This window comes from Centroberyx gerrardi, chromosome 12, assembly GCF_048128805.1.
Source record: "Centroberyx gerrardi isolate f3 chromosome 12, fCenGer3.hap1.cur.20231027, whole genome shotgun sequence".
In the NCBI taxonomy this organism is placed as follows: Eukaryota; Metazoa; Chordata; class Actinopteri; order Beryciformes; family Berycidae; genus Centroberyx; species Centroberyx gerrardi.
Genome location: NC_136008.1, coordinates 24,872,305 through 24,892,814, shown reverse-complemented (window position 1 = coordinate 24,892,814; position 20,510 = coordinate 24,872,305). Strand labels below are relative to the sequence as shown.

Sequence of the window (20,510 nt, the reverse complement as noted above, 5' to 3'; positions counted from 1 at the left end):
TCCTGCTGGAAGTATCCATTTTTAAAAGGTTTGTCTGCGACGGTGAATGGATGCACCTGGTCAGCGACAATGTTAAGGTGCGCTGTGGTGTCTAAGTGATGCTCAGTTGGTACTAAGGGGACTAATGTGTGCCAAGAAAACATTCCCTACACCATTACACCACCACCAACAGCCTGTACTGTTTACAGCAGGCAGGATGCATCCATGGATTCATGCTGTTTACTCCAAATTCTAACCCTGCCATCAGTGTTGTTTGTTTATTCTTGAATGCTACTAAAAAAAAAATCTTTCATGTTTCAGTGCTGACATGATAAGATCATCATATTTGATGGACAGGCAGTTTATGTTTATCCATGATAAATGTTAAAAGTGATTTAAAAGTGATGCAAGATCAGTTGCAGTGGCAGTGCCAGTGAAAACAAAACAATCCTATATAAGTATACGTAACCCTGTGTCTTTGGAAAGAGCTCTCCCCTATGAATTGACTTGTCAGGAGGAGAGTAAAGAAGAGAAAAGAAGTGGAGGAGGGTGGAGGCTGGAGAGCCGACAACATATCTGATTGGCTCACTGCTATTCTCCCTCCACTATAAACTTTGGCTGCACCTCTCACTTTTCGTCTGGCTTCTTTATCATCATCTTGGCTTTTGGGACGGTGTCCTCTTCCAGTCAAAAACAAGGGCATATGCTGCAGATAGGATTATTACAATACAACAGGGAACACAAATGTCGTAATCTCAGAACAGCTTTTTCGGTCTCCATCTCTCCTCCATCTCCTATTTGATCTTTCTGCTACAGAATGAATGAACGTGGCCTATTGGATCTTGTGTATGTGTGTGTGTGTGTGTGTGTGTGTGTGTGCGTGAGTGTGTATGTGTGCGGTTGATGTGATTACCCTAAAAGAAATTCATGTATGCCACACAGGCAACAAATTCCAGAGTGCAAAGTGGAGACCCCCTTGGAGTATATTATCCTGCTTATATGGAGGCCACTTGCCAGAGTTAGAAAAAAAAAATACTGTTCAGCTGTATTTCCTCAAAGAAAACTTTCATTTGGGCTTTGTTCAGCGCAAAGTTTCTTTTTCCGCCAGCAAAGATGATTCCCTCTTAGTCATTTGTTTTTTATGCTTGCCAGAAGGGCAGGCATCTATATTGTTGCTAAGAGCCTGTAGGTTTTTCAGGGGTCCTTGTTAAACTGTGGATGTCTGAAAAGCCTGTGGTAGGAGTAACCAAATCTGCCAGGAGCCCTAAGACAGAAGACCTGAAGGCCTGGGGTATAGGGGCTTATATGTATATATATTCATATAAATGAATCATATAAGTGAAATTCAAATGATTGAAATTTCATTCCATTTTATCAATGCATGGTTGAAAGTGGACATTCCAAACTTTGCTTGCACATCAAGTTGGAATGGTGATAAGCCAGTTTTGCTGGAGGTGTCTGGGTATCAAAAAAAGACGCCCTTCAGCCAATCAGAATTGAGTATTTATCTATAATAGAGTATAAGGGGCAGATACCAGGCTCCCCTGCTCAGGCATCATGTGGAACATCATGTGGAAGCTAATCAGTGATCCTTGACTTCTTTTATAGGGTCTCTATCTGCCTCTCTCTCTGTCTTTTGCCTCTCTGTCTTCCTCTCCTGACTGAAGATGTATAAACAGCAGAGAGAGCATATAATAGAGATAATAGAGATACTGATGCCGTCTTCTCTTTTGACATCTTTTATACATATATGTAGGATTAATTGGCAAGAAATTTCACATATTAGCATGATAATCCTTACAGATTATCAAGAAGAACCCATTTCCAAATCTGCTAAAAAAAAAAAGAATTTCACACTTGTTTGATGCTACTTAAACCTTGAAATTCAATAGCTTAAGCACTGGTTTATTTTTTAGCTAGGGCCATATTGTCTGTGATATGTGATCATTTGATGGTCATGTGCTTTCACAAATTGACAGCTGATATTTTTACACCAATATCCTTGTTTCCATTTGTTTGTTTTTTTGCACACAAAGGCACACAGGCAAAAGCTTTTGCTTGCTTTGCTTATGTGTTAATAACCACTTTGCTCTCTTATCACTACAGTTTCCCATTGGCGTAAGCTTCACTTGACTCAAAGCATTTCTGGTCTCTCAAGCTACAGTGCCATGATGGCAGAAATTAAATGGGTAGGAACACTGATAGAAGCTCCAACTGGTACACAGCCAGTCAGGTAAACTATTACTGGGCCATGCTGTGAAGAGCAGACATTGCTGTGAAAAGAAAACATTGCTCAGCGCACTGCTAATGTAATTTAAAGCCCATTTTAGCCCAGAGCCACTGCATTAGCTACATGTGCCTTAAGGGTGTTAAAGACACTGAGAACATAGGCAATAGCTAAAGGTAAGGAAAATGCCAGCATATGTTTGCCCTTCTGGCGATGAATTATGGAAGAGCTACCTGTCGTCTTTGCTTTGTGGCAGCACAGGCCTTCTGAGACTCGGGGCTGTGACAGCATACACAAGCCTCATTTACAGAAACCAGAGGGATTGTATGACAGCACAGACACATATATTTTTAATGACCCATTATCACAGTGAAATTGCATCAGCGCTTTTGGCAGGGAGTGTGGCTGCACCTTGGCACAGGCTGCATACAGTCCATTAGGCCTCCGTCTTGGGGAAGAACTCTCCTCTATGGATTGAAAGAGGGAAGGATTGGGCACTTAAAGAGAGAGGAGGAGGAAGCTGGAAGCAGGGAGGAGAGGAGAGAGGATATGTGATTGGCTTGTTTTTACTCCCACTTTAAACTTTTAGCTGCATTGCTTTTTTTTCTGCTTGTTTAAATGTTTGCTCGGGTCTTTTTCATCATCTTTACTTCTTGACTCTTGCGACAGTGTACTCTTCAAGGGCGTATGTGACAACTATTAAAAGCCATTGTACCGACACAATGGGTACCCAGAATTGCATCAACTCAAAAATTAAACCGCATATTGTTGAATCCTCTATGTACTCCCCAAAGTGTAAATAAAAACGACACACTCAAATCTGACAGAGGCAGTCTTTCTAATTGCACATCCTCGGACGTACCTCTGCAGCCCAATATCAAAAGCTCATTCCAGACCAAAGTGGCATCGAATAAAGTGAGAAAGAAGAACTTCAGCGACGCGGATACAGTGGTAATATTCAGTGCCGTTGAAAAAAACAAAACAAATACTACTCTGCAGCAGGAGCGGCGGGATTACAGCTCCACATAAAGCTGACATATGGAAGGAGATCACAGAGCAGGTGAACGCCATTACCTCGCAGGGAAGCGTGCAAGAAGTTAAAAGAAAGTGGTTTGATTTAAAACGGCGCACTACGCAAGTGCATCGCCGCCAACAAAAGGAACGTCAAGGTGACAGGAGGAGGCCAGGGAGCAACTGCCTGCTGCACTCTCCCAAACCAATGAGCGCGTCGGTGCCATATCATTGGGCATGTGTCGGTCTCTGGCGCTGATCCAGATGGGGACAGTGACATCATGGCTGGCGCTGAGACTGTTCGCCGGCCAACTTGGCTCGAGGGAGCAGACCTCGTCGGACTGTGGGTTGACCGGTAGGAAAAAATCTCTCCCCCCGCTTCTCCCTTCCCTCCGAGTCCAGATTATTTGGGACGTTGCAGCATTTTAGCCCTAGAAACTTTGATAAATCCTGATTTCTATGTGTAAGCGTGCATACAAAGGATTTACGAACAAATCTGTCGAAAAAATCACTTGTTAAATGAGGCCCATTGACTGCAGTGTATATGCACTGCACACTGTTCCTGTGTGTGGGATCCAGCAAGTCATGTACCAGGGTGGCCCCAGGCATAATCTTACTCTCCACTGAACATCACTGATGAGTCAACAATCAGCCCCCGGGGGGTCAAAGTTTTTATGATCACACTCGGCGGCACTCTGTCTCTCTCGTTCTCGTTCTCTCGCTCGTTATCACCCTCTCTCAATCTCACTCATTTTATCCGAGACTTTCAAACGGAGCCAAGCTCCATCTACCTCTCTCTCATACTTAGCCTGACTCTCTCTCTCCCTCTCTCGGTCTCTACAGCCTCTCTCTCTTTTACTCTCTCTCACTCATTCTCTGTCTGACTTGTTACAGCTCAGATTTATTACTGCAATCTGTCAGTGCTCCTGTCTCGCCCCCTGACACATTCTGTGGCAACCATTATGCATATGTTGTTGTTAGTATAATGCAGACACATATTCTGGAGCTACAAAAAGCCTTGGGCAGATATAGAAATGACTGAATGTTGTGGCTATGAAATCCTATTCACCAATGACTCATTATGAAGATCCTTCAGGTAAGAGACTACCTTATGATGAAGTGCAGCTTCGGGCAAAGTAAACTGCAGTATATAGTAAGCACAGACTTACGGGTGTCAGCCCCATTAAAAATAAGGTTGCAACTGTGAAAATGAAATATATGGTTATATAGCAAACTGAAATGTACTATATAACCCTGTTAACATAAGGACTGGAGCTATATATAGTGCAAATATATTGTTGCAGGGTTTTGCAAGGAAGGCTTTAGTGATGTGGTTCAATTTCCAACTTCAGGGGTTTAAATGGGTTAAAAAATGCTAATTGTGACTTATCTGGATTTTAATGAGATCTTTATATCTTTATGGTGGCATTTTCTCAAGTTATCTACAAAGTTAATATTCTTTGGAGTAAATGTTGCTAAATCTCACTGGGAATATTTCATGCATGGTCCAAATCTAACTAGAAAAAAAAAACAGTTTGCCTGGCAAAAGAAAAAAAAAAAACCTGCACAAGAAATATCTTGTAAGGCTCCACTAATTGGGAGAATTTGGCTCACCCCTGAAGCCATCAAACATTCACAAAGGGGGCCAAGCTGAAGAAACGTACCCTCCAGGCTAATCTTAGTCTAAATACAAAATCAATTTACCTTGAAGCATGGTTTGGCATTTTTGCATCACTGGTGTGTATGTGTGTGTGTGTGTGTGTGTGTGTGTGTGTGTGTGTGTGTGAACACGCTGGGTTTTGATTTGTCAAAATATCCTAGCTGTCAGCCTCCCTGCTTTTCTCTAAACAGCAAACCCTGTTGGAAGTATAAAACCCCCCCAAAAAAGTTACATACTAGCGAGTGAACTTGGTGTAAACAAGAGGGAGAATTCCTGTGGGCCAGTGTATGCCTGTATGTTTACAAGCAGTGCCCAAGGCAAAGGTTGGCTGCCACGAATAATTCATTTCTTCAAAAAGAAGCAGGGTTATTGTTTGAAATATGACTACAACCATTATTTCTGACAGAATAATTAAACATTAAAGGGCAAGAGAGATGTGCATTGTACCTTAATGACATCTGAACGGTGCAAAATAAAATTAGCAATGCAGAGAGCATACATATGAGCGTTGTAGTACCAAGAAATGATAGGTCACTAATGAATGTGGACCCATTTTATCCACTATGCTAGCAGTGTGTTTCCAGCACTGGTGTCTGCTGCCAGCTCTTTTTTTTTATCATCCTTTTTTATGATCAGCACTTGTGTTGCAGTATATGAATGCCCATCTTAACATGTATGCACTTATAAATCTCACTGGATAAGAGCAACAACCAAGTATCTAAAATATAAATATATGGACCAACAACTAGTACTATGCGAAAAGGCCAAATCTATTTGTATGATAGAGGTGATGCTTCGGGCACAACTCTACTAGATTGCAATGCGGTGCATTATGATGGTATGGATGGATGTTTATTATGTGCATGCATTATGTTTGTATATCAGGTGTGAAATGTGGCGTGGCAAAATGAGGTCCAAGGGAAAACACAGACTCGTACAGTGAGCTAAGTGCCTAACCGAAGGATTCGTTCAGCTAGCCAGACAGCAACGGCAAACAGCTGGGATGGAATACAGTCAATCTATACAAACTCTACTGTGACGCCTATGCGTGAAAAAAATTCATGTGTTAGCAGCCAACATAGCTAAGTGAAGGTGTGGACATTCCCAATACTTTGCAAGTGTACACAGTCCTAACCGGGAATCTGAACTCCGCTGGTGTAAACCTGTGCTTTTACTTTGGAAGACCTACAGTAGAAGTCCTGGGGAAAAATAGTGCCTGAATAGGTCATAAATATTATATCTATACATACAACATTTTTGTAATTCAAAAATATGACAGTCTTGACATACTGGCGCTTGGTTTAATTCATTTCAAATGCACTGCTTCCAGTTTTGAAGCTGCTCAATTTTCTGAGCTGCGAGTGCTTGCAACATACTTGTAATATCCAAAGCCATTTTGAATATATCTTTGCCAAGGTCTGTCTAATCCCCCGCAGCTGTACATTGACAGTAAAAGACATCCATCCATGTAATGCTGTCAACCCCCAGGTGTAAATCCCTCAGGTTGCCGGGCCGGAGTCATGAGATGATATTTCCCGCTGACCTTTTCCTGCCAGTTCAACCAGCTTGACACAACATCTCAAAGGCTTATGGCACACTATAGGTCATACAAGGGACAGACTTAGACACACGTTTGATACTCTACCCTAGGCTTACAAATTTCAATTACCTGTATACTGGACACGGAAATGTGATTTCGGCTATCGCATCGCCCACAGGTTAGACTCAGCTGCCAAGTTGGGGCAGAAAAATCGAAAAGAACTCCCCCCACACACTGTCTTATCTGGAAATTAAAAGCACTGGACTCTAAAAATCATATTGCGACTTACCTGATTAAGTAAGATAACAAATTAAGGTAAAACAATCAAACAAACAAATAATATGACAGTGGCATTGTGGTTGCGCTGTACTGTGGTATAACAGATCAATGGCTGGTTTCCTGACAGCATCTTGGCACAAAGATAAGATCGGTTTCATCCACTGGCATTAATGAAAAAAATGATGCTCTTCACACTGAGTTTTGAGGAAGCCCAGCCCAACTCCAGAGACGGATGAGAGCCTCTTGTTTTTCACAGCTAGAGATATGAGCTGTTGGCGCGTGGGCATTCAGTATAGGCTTTTGGTTTTAGCTGCCATATCAAAGATTCAAATATTTCCAGTTTCCTACAAACGAGAGGTGCTTGGTTTAGATAATTTTGAATTTTCTTGTTGCAACATTTCAGGCTTTTAAGTTCACAGCTGGAGTTCTAGTTCCAAGACATACTGTACTATTTTTTTGACTGGAATTACAGTTTTAAACATTTTCAATTTGCTTTATCCTAGCTGTGGACCCCAGCTGCTTTCTTAGAGCACCACTTAGAATATATTTCCCTCAAGCCATGCCGCAGCAAATATCTTGTTCATCATCAACGGGACTTTTCAATAGCCTCTGTGACTGCACTCCATGAGCCTCCCTGGAATAAATTCACAGGGCCAGGTGGGAATGTTGCTCGGCGACTTCCACACTCCATTAAGCTTCTGCAGGCAATTTAAGCAGAGGCTGCATTTGTATGCAATATTTATAAAAAAAATAAATAAAAAAAAACCTGTGGGTTCCTGGACTGCCTGAGCAGTGGGAGATGGCAACAGAGGATCTAAACTGTCGGGCTGGATCATCACACAGAGGATTAATCTGTGTTTCGTAAGCACGGGGCTTTACTGGAATAAAAACCTCCGCCTACGATTCCGGCGGCTCTTTATGACTAACATGGAATATTGAGCAGAAGTGCATCGTGGTCCTCTGAAGATCTACTGCTGAATTATGTATATACAGAGGCGCATGGATAAACTGAGCAACCGTGCTTTTGCTTGCTCCATCTATTCCCCACGGCACTCCGCTGCTTGACCTTCCTCTCCATTACGTACGGTATAGAGCATTTTTCATGTCAACACAATCAATTTTTGTTTGCCCCTGATCCTATTCCGCTTTCACGCCTCTTGCTGGAGCCCTAACCCTGCTGTTCCTCCGGTTGTGTCCCAACTCATGTATAAGGCTGGGGAGCCGCCAGAGGGAAGGCACTGGTCTCCCAACAGCACGCTGGTATGGAGCGCATGCATACTGTATCTATAGTTTAAACGTGATTTCATTGGACAAACAGCACAGTGAGCAATAACACCGGCCTTCACTGACCTTGTTTGTGTATTTATTGTGTAGCCATTGGCTTGATTTTCAGCCAGTTCAACTGCCAGATATGAAGTAAGTACACAGCGAGTGCATACTAACACGGCAGTAGACAAGCGTGTAACCTGAGCTTCTATGGTTGTAACCTTGAAACATACCAATCCAAACTTACAAAACTCTGAAATGCATGCAATGGAATTTAAGCGCTACAGGGAAATGAATTATGCAAGTTTGAATGTTTTGTTTGGAATTACACTGTCAGCCATGACCAGCTTTGTGAGTAAGCCTCCATTTCTTCAGAGACATAACTGTTTTTCCATCCTCCTCATTAACCCAAAACTCAGAAAACACAAACAATAATCTCTCTCGCACTCCCCGTCTCACTTCATGTTTGAAGTAATATCTTTCTGGATTGCCACACAACAAATAGACTATACACAGCAGCTGAATAGACCATACGTAATCTTTCTCTGCAACGCGGTGGAAATAATAATTAAAATGCTTACCAAAGTCCCCAGGGACAAAGATGTCGTAGATACAGCTCTGGCCTCTGGTGTAATTATGTGGGTAGTTTGGGGACAGCACGGTCCCCTCTGATCCTGTGGAGTGACCTCCGCATGGAGCTGTGTGGATAGGAGGGGGAGAAAACAGAGAAACACAGTTTACAACTGTGATACAACCAGGCTACAATACCTGGGGAAATGAGGCAATAAAATACAATCAGCAAATCCATTCTAACTGGCACAAGTGCACAGGTAAGCAGTTCATACCAGGAAATAAGATGAAAAAAGTCACCTTTGAACTTCTAACTGCTGACAAATATAATTTTGGCCAGCCTGCCAAAAAAATGTGATGTTTGAGGGACACATTTGGGACATTTTCAAAAGAAAAGTGAGGCATACAAAGACAAAGAAAAGAAGAGTGAGTTGTGTTCACAGGGTTAAAATTCTACAGGGAGCAAGCAGCCAGGGAGGAAAAGTACTTTTCGCCTTCACACAAAGTAAAACCACCATCAATCAACAAAACACAAACACAGAAGTTCCACAGGTCTGCAATTGAAATAAGTTATTATGAAATAAGCGCATAATAACAACCAGCAGCATGTTTTGGGAAATTCAACAATTTTGACTATAATAGGCGTCCAATCAGCAGATGGCCCCTCCATAATAAAAGAATTCTTTGAAACGTTCACTGTAAGAAAATGTTGTATTTTCAATAATAATAGGGAAGACTATGTGCATTAATGGCAACATATGCATAACAATGCTGCGCTCTACTCCCAAGCTCTCCACTGGCAGCAGAGACTATTACTTTTTTTTTTCTTTTTGTTTGCTGTGAAAGCTTGTGTTGCCAAAGCAACAGTTATACATGGAGGCCACTAACCAGGAGGTGGGGCACAGCAGCTCCACACAAAACCCATTAAACTTTCCACCATACCCTTGCATGCTTTTATCTCCTAAACTTTTCCTTGCGCCATCATCACAGTGTTGACAATGATTCAATTGGCCACTGGGTTCATTAATATCAACTGCGGTCTGTCCTGCACCTGCGTCGCATCTCGGCATCCTATCTTAAGCCGTTAATGATGTAGCTAATTTGCCAAGAGGCCCCCTAATGCAGTTGCCTCAGACCTCACGGACTGAGCCAGCAGGTGGGGGAGCCTCGACTGTAAACAAACACACTCTCATTTGTCGGAGGGAAGCTGTCACCAGCTGCTCCGAACCCCATGTGGCCGACACAATGCACATGTCACCGCCGTTCCGCTGAGCAACGCGGGAGAGGGGGAGCAGAAGCGAGCAGAGGCGCTAATGCAGAAAGATGGATCAGCAATTAATCCAGGTTTGGTTGTTGGAGGTGCATGAGGCATGTAATCAAACATACGTGGTGACGGCAAGAGGGGAATCCAATCCAAAATGATCCGTCAAACAGAACAGGAGCAAGAGTGCAGCGGTAGTTAAGGAAGTTGAGCGTACTGCTGAGAGGAGGGGGGCACACTGTACTGTCAAGTCTGCTGCAGCAGGTGAGTGCAGCACTAAGGAGAAAAAGGGATTCTGCAATTAAAGCTATATGCTTTAATGGCTTCAGGCTGCTAGGTGAGTCCAGTGCTTTGGGGAAGTGGGCACACTGCAAAACCCTCCATATTGTGTATTATAATAGGCTGATGGGTGGGTATAATCTAAATGCCCAGAAAGAAAGGTGAGTTTATTGTTTATACCTGTACATTTGGCTACTTGACTTGACACATACAGAATTGTGATGTCATTCTGAGACAATGCATGCGGTTCAGGACAATTCAAGATGTAGATTTTGCCGCAAGAAATTTTGTTATATCCAGTCTAAGTAATAAACAAGAATGACTGCTCTATCATTAAAAAATAGAAAGGCGGCTGCAAATAAATGGGTTGCAGTGGTCTATTTACATTTTGAACTGATTGGATTGGAAGGGTATTGACCCAGCCCTGCAATCCACTTCAGTTCGACAGGCATGGGGGCTAATGGGGCTCACCGCACAATAGACATCCAACGTATTGAAAACACATCTAACGTATTGAAGGATGAATGTGTGAGATGATTAAATTCTCTTCATTTATAGGTAGACAGACACTGGATTCAATGGAACTGTAAAACACAGTCCAACATGCTAAACCAAACCATAACAAAAGTGTTACAGTGGTATCTTGCTTATGAAATTTATGTTACATCTTTTCTATTGATATCTGAGTACTGTATATGGAACAGATACACATAATACGCCATGTTCAGCATGTCCAGGTATTACAAGGTGGTTGCTCATGTGCACAAAAGCATTCCATGGAGCTTTTAACCAGAAAGAGAACAACAGAAATGAGTCAGTAGACCTTTTTTGCGATCCTGACATTTTTTTCCTTTAACCAATAATTCCATGTTTTGCTTGTTTAGGGTAGACTGCTAACCTAACTACATTAAACTAAATGTTAAATAACCTGAAGAGTGCTGGTCTTTTGTTGGGGCAGCTGCAGCCGCTATTTGATTTAGCCTCGAGACGATCAGGTCACCAGTTCAAATTTAATCTGGGAGTGAAAATACAAACTGGAGAGTTGCTGATGTGCCCTTTAGCAAAGCACATAGACTGAGAGCTGTTGCAGGGAAGTTACACAGGTGCCAACTGTACAAGTAATGAATAGCTCCTTGGTGTAACAGTGGGCGCCCCTCTTCCCCGCTCAACTTCCCCGGTGCTGAAAATGAGAGCCGAGTTCTCATGCAACCTGGCCTGATTAAATACTTTGAGGAGTATAAAAAATGATGTAAAACTACTGGAGGGAGGAGTACTAGGTTGTTATCTTGAGACTCTTCACAGCTTCAGTCGCTTTTCTCCTTGACACCGTGATCACAAAGATACCGAACAGCTCTGTGAAATGCCTGCGCTGGGGGAGCTTGCTGTGAATGGTAACAAACAATATACACTTGCACATCTTGGGCAAATGCTCTTTGCACTGGACCGTACATTTGTAAATCTATAAACTGCCGACATCATCCTGTTTGGTTACTATACCATTTACCACCACATTAAAAAACTGTATTCTTGTTAAGTTGGCCATGTATTAAATTAATACTTTTATAAATCTATTTATTTCTTGGTTTCCTGATATTAGTAGACAAACAAATACACGGTGAACTCTGTAATATTTGGACAGCAACACCTTGTAGTAAAGGAGAAAAAGCAACAGACATCACCCTGCTAGTTAATTCTCCATATCATAATGTACACCTATTTAACCATAAAGGGTGTTTGTTTTTTTTTTTGGGGGGGGGGGGGTGGTTACTTCATACATACCAGTACAAGGCGTACATTAAAATTCCAAACAATAATCCCCTCTCCACCCCTCCCATCATATAAAACTTGCAACTTCACATGCATTTTTGGGCATTCACTCCTGAAAACCCTACTTCTTTTCAGGAGTACAGTATTATAGTCCTAACACCTCCTACATCATTTGTCAATTAAAGTTCATTTCAAAGTTCAAAAACATTATTTGTGAGGAGGAGTTGACCTTTTTTGAAATATTTAACATCTCCAACATGATTCATTCTCTAATCATAAAAAAAATGTCACAGGGGAAAATAATACTAACATCATAAATAACACCATGCTTAAACAGAGTTATTGAAATGCAGCTGCAGCATTATATAGCATTGGTTGATCTCCCACTGTGAAAACCTCCAGACCTCAGTTATATTGTCCCACCTTCTCCACCTCGCTCTCTATAGGTAAGGTGTTAAGTAGTGGCACTTGCAGTAATCAATGACTACTTGCCAGACCCAAGGCAATTATCTATGGTTGGAATAAGTGGCATTCTTTTTTTGGCTCAAAATCTATGGAAATTCTCGGAGTACTTTCTCTTTGTTGCTTTTAATGCTTACAACCACCATTCAGTAACAGGTTGTGTATGTGAAATCAAGTGTGTTAGGATTCCCGCAGATTCCTTGGAGCTTGTGGCCACCACCACTGCACATGTTTGAATCCTAGTTCATGCTGTGCTATCAAACATTTCAACTGCTTTTGTATTTAGCATTCCCCTTGAACAGGGACATTATTAATATTTAATCAAGGTTATGTGACCAGTTGTGCAACATCTTTGATTTATATACTATAGTATAAAGAGTTCTTGACAACATGGATGGAATCAGTACTACGACTAATTAGTACCATTTCAGACCATGCTTATGCAAAGTTGTTTTCGCTCTACATCATTTGAATATGGGTTAATAAAAATCATATGGAGATGGCAGCCCAATGGCCCCACGAGGCCAGTGCCTCAAAATGTTTTTGACATACCATTTAGTTAACAGATGTTAGATGTGTCAAAGAGTCTCCTCCATGCTTGCTTTACTACTGCTGAACTATTGCCTGAACCGCATGAGCGTCACATCTCACCTTGACAGCTGGGTTTGGCTCTGTCCCACTCCGGTCTCTTGCTGTTGCCCATGATGCACGTCAGAGTGGAGTAGCCCTGCAGCAGGTAGCCAGCCTCACAGTGGAACGTCACCATAGATCCCAACTTGTAGTCAGCGCCCATTCGAGTGCCATTCATCACATTCCCCGGATCAAAACACGCCTCCCGCAGTTTTGCTGCCGAAAGAACAAAGCATTTAAAATAATGACAATTGTCCAAAAAGACTCCCGTTTCTAATTAGGTGGAAATATCTAAAAACTTGTATAGGATACAAGGGTCTCTTTGATCTAACAAAGCTGTGTTATTAAAAAGTAATATATATCAGTGTTGGTGAAAATGGTGAAAATGGATGAGGGTGAATCTGAGGGTATTCTCCCAGCTGGCGTCGACATCAGAGGAAGTAGCTGTGTAGCATACTTCAAAAAGCATATTCGCTAATTCATTTATATATATATACACAACTAAATCCCACTGCTGTAACATCAGAAAAGTAAACTCTTTATTCGCCAATATACATAATGATATTCTATGAAAATGCATACGGAATCCCACTTGCACAGGCCTTCAGAGTACCTTTGTATTCCAAATGAAAGCCGGTGTAGCTCACAGAGCCGTCACTACGGAACGCCAAGTACATAAAGTTGGAAGTGCTCTCAATCTTCTCAGGAAGTTTGCTGTCTTGGAAACTGCCAATCAGATGTGTGTTGCTGTCGGGCCCGTCGTAGATATACAAGAAATCATAGTTGGGCTCAATGCTGAAGCTGTGACAAGTGCAAACAAACAGACAAATGAGAAATAAAACAGTGATTATTTTTGCCAAGTCTTAACCACCAGATTGTACAGATTGTGTGAGAGATTTAGAATGCATTAGGGTTTTAAATTGAGAGTGTGCACCGCGGTGCTAGAAGTGAGTCATGCCAAGCGATTTGCTTTGCATCTCCAGACAAAGAGATAAAAAAAAGATATCTCCCCCAAGAGGTGAGAAGAGATTAAATTGTTGTGACACTGCGGTGGCACAAAATCTTCCCAGACGGCAATGGCAATGCAGTGTGAAAAGATCGTTTCATATTGTTGCGCTGTATATCAAATCACATGCCGCAGTGAGAGAGAGAGGAGCATTTGTTTTCAAAATAATGAGCTTGGTTTATGACAAAAATGTAAATAGCTTGGAGATAATTGCATTTGAGTTGGATCAAGGCAACTCCAATTTAGAATCATAACTCCATCCTTTCATTTTGCATTCCCAAGGGAGAAAGTAGCATTGTGCTAACTCTATTAGATGTTTGTTTTGAAGGACAAAGTCTGAAAAGAAACACGCTGCATCTCTCTCCTTCACCTCCAGAAGAGGGAGAGCGGGTGGGGGGGTGCAGACAGAGCGACGGCACCTTGGCTCCCTCTCCACCCCTTCATGAAATTACTATGGAATTAATATTCATCAACAGTCATTCAGTCAAAGGGAGGGGCCGCCCATGCAAAAAGCACTCAGGCCCATCCATGACTTCCTTCTGCCAGTCTTGCTGCTGAAAATTCAGATTGACATTAATAATGTAAAGCTTATGTGTGTCATTCAGCATAGGGAATGATGTGGGTTCTTATATCGCAGTTCTGACTGCAATATATTCTGAAATCTTCATTATATTTTAGCGAATGTGGTAGGAGTGCCTATCTTCTAGGTGTCTGTAGGAGTATTGCTGCCTTTTCCCTATCACCCAACACACCTGGACACAAACTCAGGTCCTGTGCTTAACACACATGGCCAACTTTGCTCAATACTCTGATGTTATAGCTGGTTCCACCACAGAAAGCAAGCACTTCCACAGCACAAGCTGAGCTGCTGTGCTCATTCTGTCCATTCTGTTTCAGGTAGGTTACAAACATACCACCGGTTTAGGGAAACCTTCATCTTGTAAACCACTGGACCAAATGCTAAAGGGACAACACTGTTTTTTTAACGTCTCCAGAATCTTCATCTGACCTGCAAAAAGCTTGTATTCACAGGTTTTCCACTGTAAAACGTCGAAAATGAAAAAAAAAAAACACACTTTTTTCACACTTTTTCATAATTCATGAGAAGCTGGCTGTGTAGAGATCCAAGGTTATTGCAGTTTTATTTCATACAAGCAAATAAACAAAGTAAACTGAACATATGAGTAAAGACCGGGAAATCCCCATTAGCCCATCACATCGTAGCAGCTCCCATTACCTGATGAAAGCCAAGGAAATGACATAGTCCGAGTGGACAGCAATAAGCCAGTCGCAGTCCTTGCTGTGCGGGTAGGGGTGTGGGTAGTTGGGAGACAGGATGAATCCTGAAGATCCTGTCACATTCCCGCCACACGGAGCTTGAGAGATAAAGATAGGAAATATGAAAGAGATGGACATAGAATTAGAAATAATTGTACACAGGAATTACCAGGAAATATTCTTTAAATGTGCTTGGGCTGTTGCCAGCTCCTGTGGTCGAACTCAATTCTGTCCTGGCCAGGCAAGGACTGAGCACTTGAAGATCTTTTAATATAATTTATTTGAATTAAAGTTTTTGAGTTGTTCTGCTGTTTATTTAATTTATTTCATATCTGGCATTTAATTTCAACTAGGTATAGCTTTCCATATATAAGGCTTGTTATCCAAGTAGGAGTCAACAAGACATCTTACTCAATTTTAGTAAGAAATGTCTGAATGATTGCTATCATACACAACATCATCTGGTGCTTTTGTTGCTTAGCAACACAAAGCGTCACAGATTTGTTTACACAGCTGTTGATTTACCTAGCGTTAGCCTAGCTAGCTAGCTAGTAAGATTGGTGACTAGTTAAGTCTAAGGCATTAACATTACTATGACATTACTTCCCTAAACTTTGCCTACAATTGCAATTTTTTTCCTTAACACAAATCAGATAACAGTTATGTCATATCATCACATATAGTCATCAAATCACTGATATTTACTGTAGAGAAAATATAGAGTATAGTAGAGTATGGTTGCTATGGTATTTACAACACTTCCATGAAGGGCCTATGGAGCTATAGAACTCTCCTATACAGTCTCTGCTACAGCCCCCCCCACACACACACACACATCCCTTGAGTGACACATTTCCACAATAGAGATGAGTAAGCCAGCTAATTACAGCAGAGATCCAAAAGAAACAGCGAGTGAAGTGGTAATATATCACGAAAAACAGCCTACTGTAATAACACTGCTTTGTCTTTTGCTTTTTTGTGTTGAAAATGAGGCTTATTAGCCTTTGTAGCCGAAATGTCTTGAGACGCTGGTCGCTCACCCATAGCAGCATCCTCCATGAGCACGGAAATGTGAGTGGGTGTGGAGGAGGAGATTGAGAGTGTCTTGAAATGCCAATGGGTGGGGAGTTTTTGTTCCAAAACAGAGTATGGGCCAGAAAGAGTGTTTCGAAAGCCAGAAATCTCAGCACCTGGCGAAGTAATTGTTGAGTCACTGGTATTGATCAACAACCCTATCAAAGCCCTGCAGATATATTATGGTCATTTTGTACTATGGGGCAGTAAAAATGTTAGTTACAGCCCCTTTAATTTATTCTTGTAATATAACTTATTATAACGCAAGGAGAAAATTTCTCTATGTAACTATTTGATAAACAGTAGTTTTCTAGTGTTTTTATACTACTTGAATCATGATGATCCCATTATGTTCCCACGGGAGCTAAAAAAATGGAGATGAAAACAAACATATAAAGAAAAGATAAGATACACTAATCAATTAGAAAAAGCCTGCTATAGCATTTGATTGAATGGATTGGATTGAGATTGTGTTTAATTGTTTTGTTTTGTTTTGTTTTTTGAATAGCATGAAAAAAATGTTTGGTCCCTCCCCTCATCAGGTTTTATTCAATATTTGCATGCTCATTAAATAAACTAAATAAAAGTTGACACGTTTCAACATCTACCCTCATCAAGAAGCACTTCAATAAGACACACTAATGGGTATGTATTTTATTTGGTGTGATAACACTGTAGTATTGGGAAAGTTGAAAATGACATTAAGTTGTCAAATGTACAAAGTTAATAGTTATGTTGTCATTTCATTATGCTGAGTTGTGTGATCCTGTAATTACATCGCAAGACCTACGCTTAGCCCTTTCCTGGCCAGAAAAAAATTCAGTTAGAGCAAAGGAGTTGGCCACAACTCAAGAACATCTAAAGTAGGTTTCTTGGGAACTACTTAGGGTAATTATTTCTAATTGTATTGTTAAGTAATTAGTTGTTAAGCTGCAATAAGACAGTGTATTGTGTGACCTTGGAGTGCTCAGTCCTTGACTGTCCACAGAAGTGGATTTGGTCACGTAAGAGTTGGCAACGGCTCAAACGTCTGAAGTGTCTTCTGTTTACCCTACACATATCTTTAGGACATCGATGAGAATTATGGTCTCTGCTGCAGCCAGTTAATAGAAAAACTCTCTCCCTGCCTCTCTCTTCCGCTCACCATCTCTCTCTCTCTCAGTCACTCTCATCCCCAATATCTCCCTCCTTCTCTCCCTATCTCGCTCTCTCTCTCTCTCTCTCACCGATGCAGCTTGGCGGGCTAGGCTGCCAGTAGTATCTATTTTCCACTTGGATGCAGGTGATTCTGCTCTCCCCCTGCAATTCGTATCCTGGATCACAAGAGAAGGTCACCGAGTCACCGGGCTCCCGCCCTTCCCCGTTGCGACTGCCATTCATGGGAATGCCTGGATCTCTGCAGGCTGTCGCAAGCGAACCTGAAGGGGACACACACACACACACACACACACATACACCAATGGACACAAGTTCATATACACATACAAATCAGTGAGTGCAAGCGAGCACACACACACCTACACACACACGCAGAATTTCATATCATGCGGTAGACAGCTGTCAAGCTCAAGCTGTAGCTCAAACACAGTTATAGAAAAGAACAGATTACTGCCTGATCTCAGCAGTTAAAATCCTGCGGTGTTTTCCCAACGTGTTTTCCTAAACCACAGCTGCCAAGCAGCCCAGGGCAACAAGACTTAATGGTAGAATCTGATGGATTCTTCAACTGTTCCTCTCTCGATAAGACTTTATTAAGAGACCTGACTCAGTTATGTATATTGCTATTTTTTGTTGTTGTTGCTATTTTGCTTTTCTGTTTTCAAAGTCAAAATACATCTAGCAAAAATAGAGGCAGTGATGTGGAATTAAAAGGGAACAAATATGATATCATATATATGTTTGAAAAATGAAATATACAGTATCATACATGGAATTATGTGATTATCAAATTAATGAGGACAATATATAATGGGGATAATCACATAATAGGATAATCAATCAATAATATTTGTGAGAGAAAAAACCTCACACTGACACTTAACAGAACTGCTACATAGACAATGAATAGGAGTCTGACTTTGTAGACCAATAGAATTATTGTTTAACCAAAATTTTTGTCATAGTACTGCAAACACTTTTAAACCAGAATGGAAGAGAGTTGTGCGTTTACGTGCAAATCCAGATTAAACTACCTATAAGAATAAAGTATTTTAACAGGGGTGAATTTTCACTATAAGGATTCAGGGGATTTGTTGTCATTCTTCCTCTTTTACCTCTTGGATAGTGAGATTTGTTTTGGTTCTGAAAACTACTACCCATAAGCTAATAGGCTCTTTAAGCATGCATCTCTGGCTTCAACGCCAGCTATGATCAGGTGCAGTGAGTCACATATCACTTATTTGTGCAATGGATCACTGTGGCTGTATACCAAATAAAATAAAATAAAATCATTTACAAACTGACAATATCACGAGTGGCTGAGTCGTCGATGAGGTGTAATGGAACTGCTGTGCTCAGGTGCTTGGGTTTTGGAGCTTCTCGTCAGCAGAACATGGAGCCTGCATCGGTGCTACAGCGGCACTTAGTGCACTGAAGACCCGCAGCAGTGGAATGTGAAATACCTGGGATTTTGATTGCTCATCCAGCCATGGCTAAAGATTACAGCAAATACTGAGAGATCAACATATGATGAATAGATATTGGAATTAAAAGCTGCTATACTTCAGTTTGATAACTTCATGACTAGATAATAATGACAAATCCACACTGGATCGAGCTAAAATATAATGCTGGTAGACACGCTGTTTTCTTAGGGAGACTACCCCACATACATTATAGTGACAACACCCACGTGTATTACCTGATACCTATCCATAGGCTGAAATACTCTGTGCCATATAAGGAAATAATGAGAGATTAACATGAGATTAAAAAAACACACTTTTACTATCGCACATTCTCTTTGCATAGACAGAAACAGTGACTATACAATGACTTCTTACACACACTCACGACACATACATATTTTTCCAATCATTTTTGAAGTTACAGTAGGAGCACACAGACCATAGATCTACTTGATGTCCTTGGAAGGAAAAAGGAAAACTCACTGGAGAAGTCGATGGCGAAGCCGGACTTGGTGATGTAGAAGTCGGTCTCGAACTGAATGGTGACGAGGTTGAGGGTGGAGTGGATCCCCTCGGGCAGCAGCGAGCCGCTCACCTCCTTCAGAGACATCTCGTTCTCGGGAGGCCCGTCCCACACCTTCAGGATGTCGTGGGACGCCTCCGTGTCGAACGCCAGGAACTGGAGACTGGGAGAGATAAACGAGGGAGGCTGTCACTGCGGCTTAGTTCGGTTTGCTTGGTCCGGTTCAGTTCAGTTCAAGTCAAGTCAGTTCGAGTCAAGTCAAGTCAGTTCGTTACTTCAAATCAGCGGGACGGAGTTGAGCTCAGGTTATTTGGCAGTTGGATTCACTCCAGTTCAGTTGAATTCATTTCACTGGGATGTGTTCACGTGTGCAATTTTTGCATCTCCAAATTAAACTGAGTTCAAATTGAGTTCAAAGGGAAAACCCATCTAGGAACATTGTCCTTATGCTTTTGGGTAGTTCAGTTTAGATTTGGTAACATCCATCAATTTCTGCCAAAGTTACAAACAGGAGAGTGAAGACTTATCTGCAATCTCATCAACAGATGGCCCGGAGCAGCTCTTTTGACAAAGAAGGCAAGGCTGACTTTATGAAATCATACAATGTTTACTTCAACCTCTAAGCCCAAAATGGGTTTTATTTCACAGTAGTACTAGGTCTGAGCTCTGAACCAAAAAAATGTTTCCATAGCCCAAGAAAATTCCCCTGGGTGCTGTCACAGTGTCTACAAAGTCCCTCTCCCATTCATTGTTAATGGAGCAGCTGCAGGCTTTTTCTCTTGATGACATCTAGCTTTGGAAGAGACGTTTTCATGTTCAAAATCTAAACTGAACTGTACAACATCACAGGGAGGATTTTTAGGATGTGTTTATCTACTGTACAAGTCATTTCAAGTCTGGTCAAGTGAAGATGACTTCAGTTAATTTCAGACTTATTTAAATCAGTCCCCACTGGTTCAGTTCAGGGCGATTTCCCCTTGTGTAGAAGCTGCAGTCCCTGGATAAAATGTCAATCAAAGCCCCTTTAGTATTATCAGACAAAATCCACTGAATGCCCTAACATGCATTTGG

The 20,510-nt window shown here is 41.5% G+C and overlaps 1 protein-coding gene across 1 annotated transcript in view; it reads right to left on the bottom strand.

Moving 5' to 3' along the window:
• LOC139931856 (CUB and sushi domain-containing protein 3-like) overlaps window positions 1-20,510 on the bottom strand; it is a 214,744-nt gene that overhangs the window by 97,441 nt on the left and 96,793 nt on the right. Inside the window, exons 27-32 of the mRNA XM_071925480.2 lie at window positions 19,400-19,602; window positions 17,516-17,707; window positions 15,175-15,313; window positions 13,545-13,732; window positions 12,953-13,147; window positions 8,544-8,660 (exon numbers count right to left, since the gene is read on the bottom strand). Coding sequence (XP_071781581.2) covers window positions 8,544-8,660; window positions 12,953-13,147; window positions 13,545-13,732; window positions 15,175-15,313; window positions 17,516-17,707; window positions 19,400-19,602 — 1,034 coding nt within the window. The remainder of the gene's footprint in view (window positions 1-8,543; window positions 8,661-12,952; window positions 13,148-13,544; window positions 13,733-15,174; window positions 15,314-17,515; window positions 17,708-19,399; window positions 19,603-20,510) is intronic.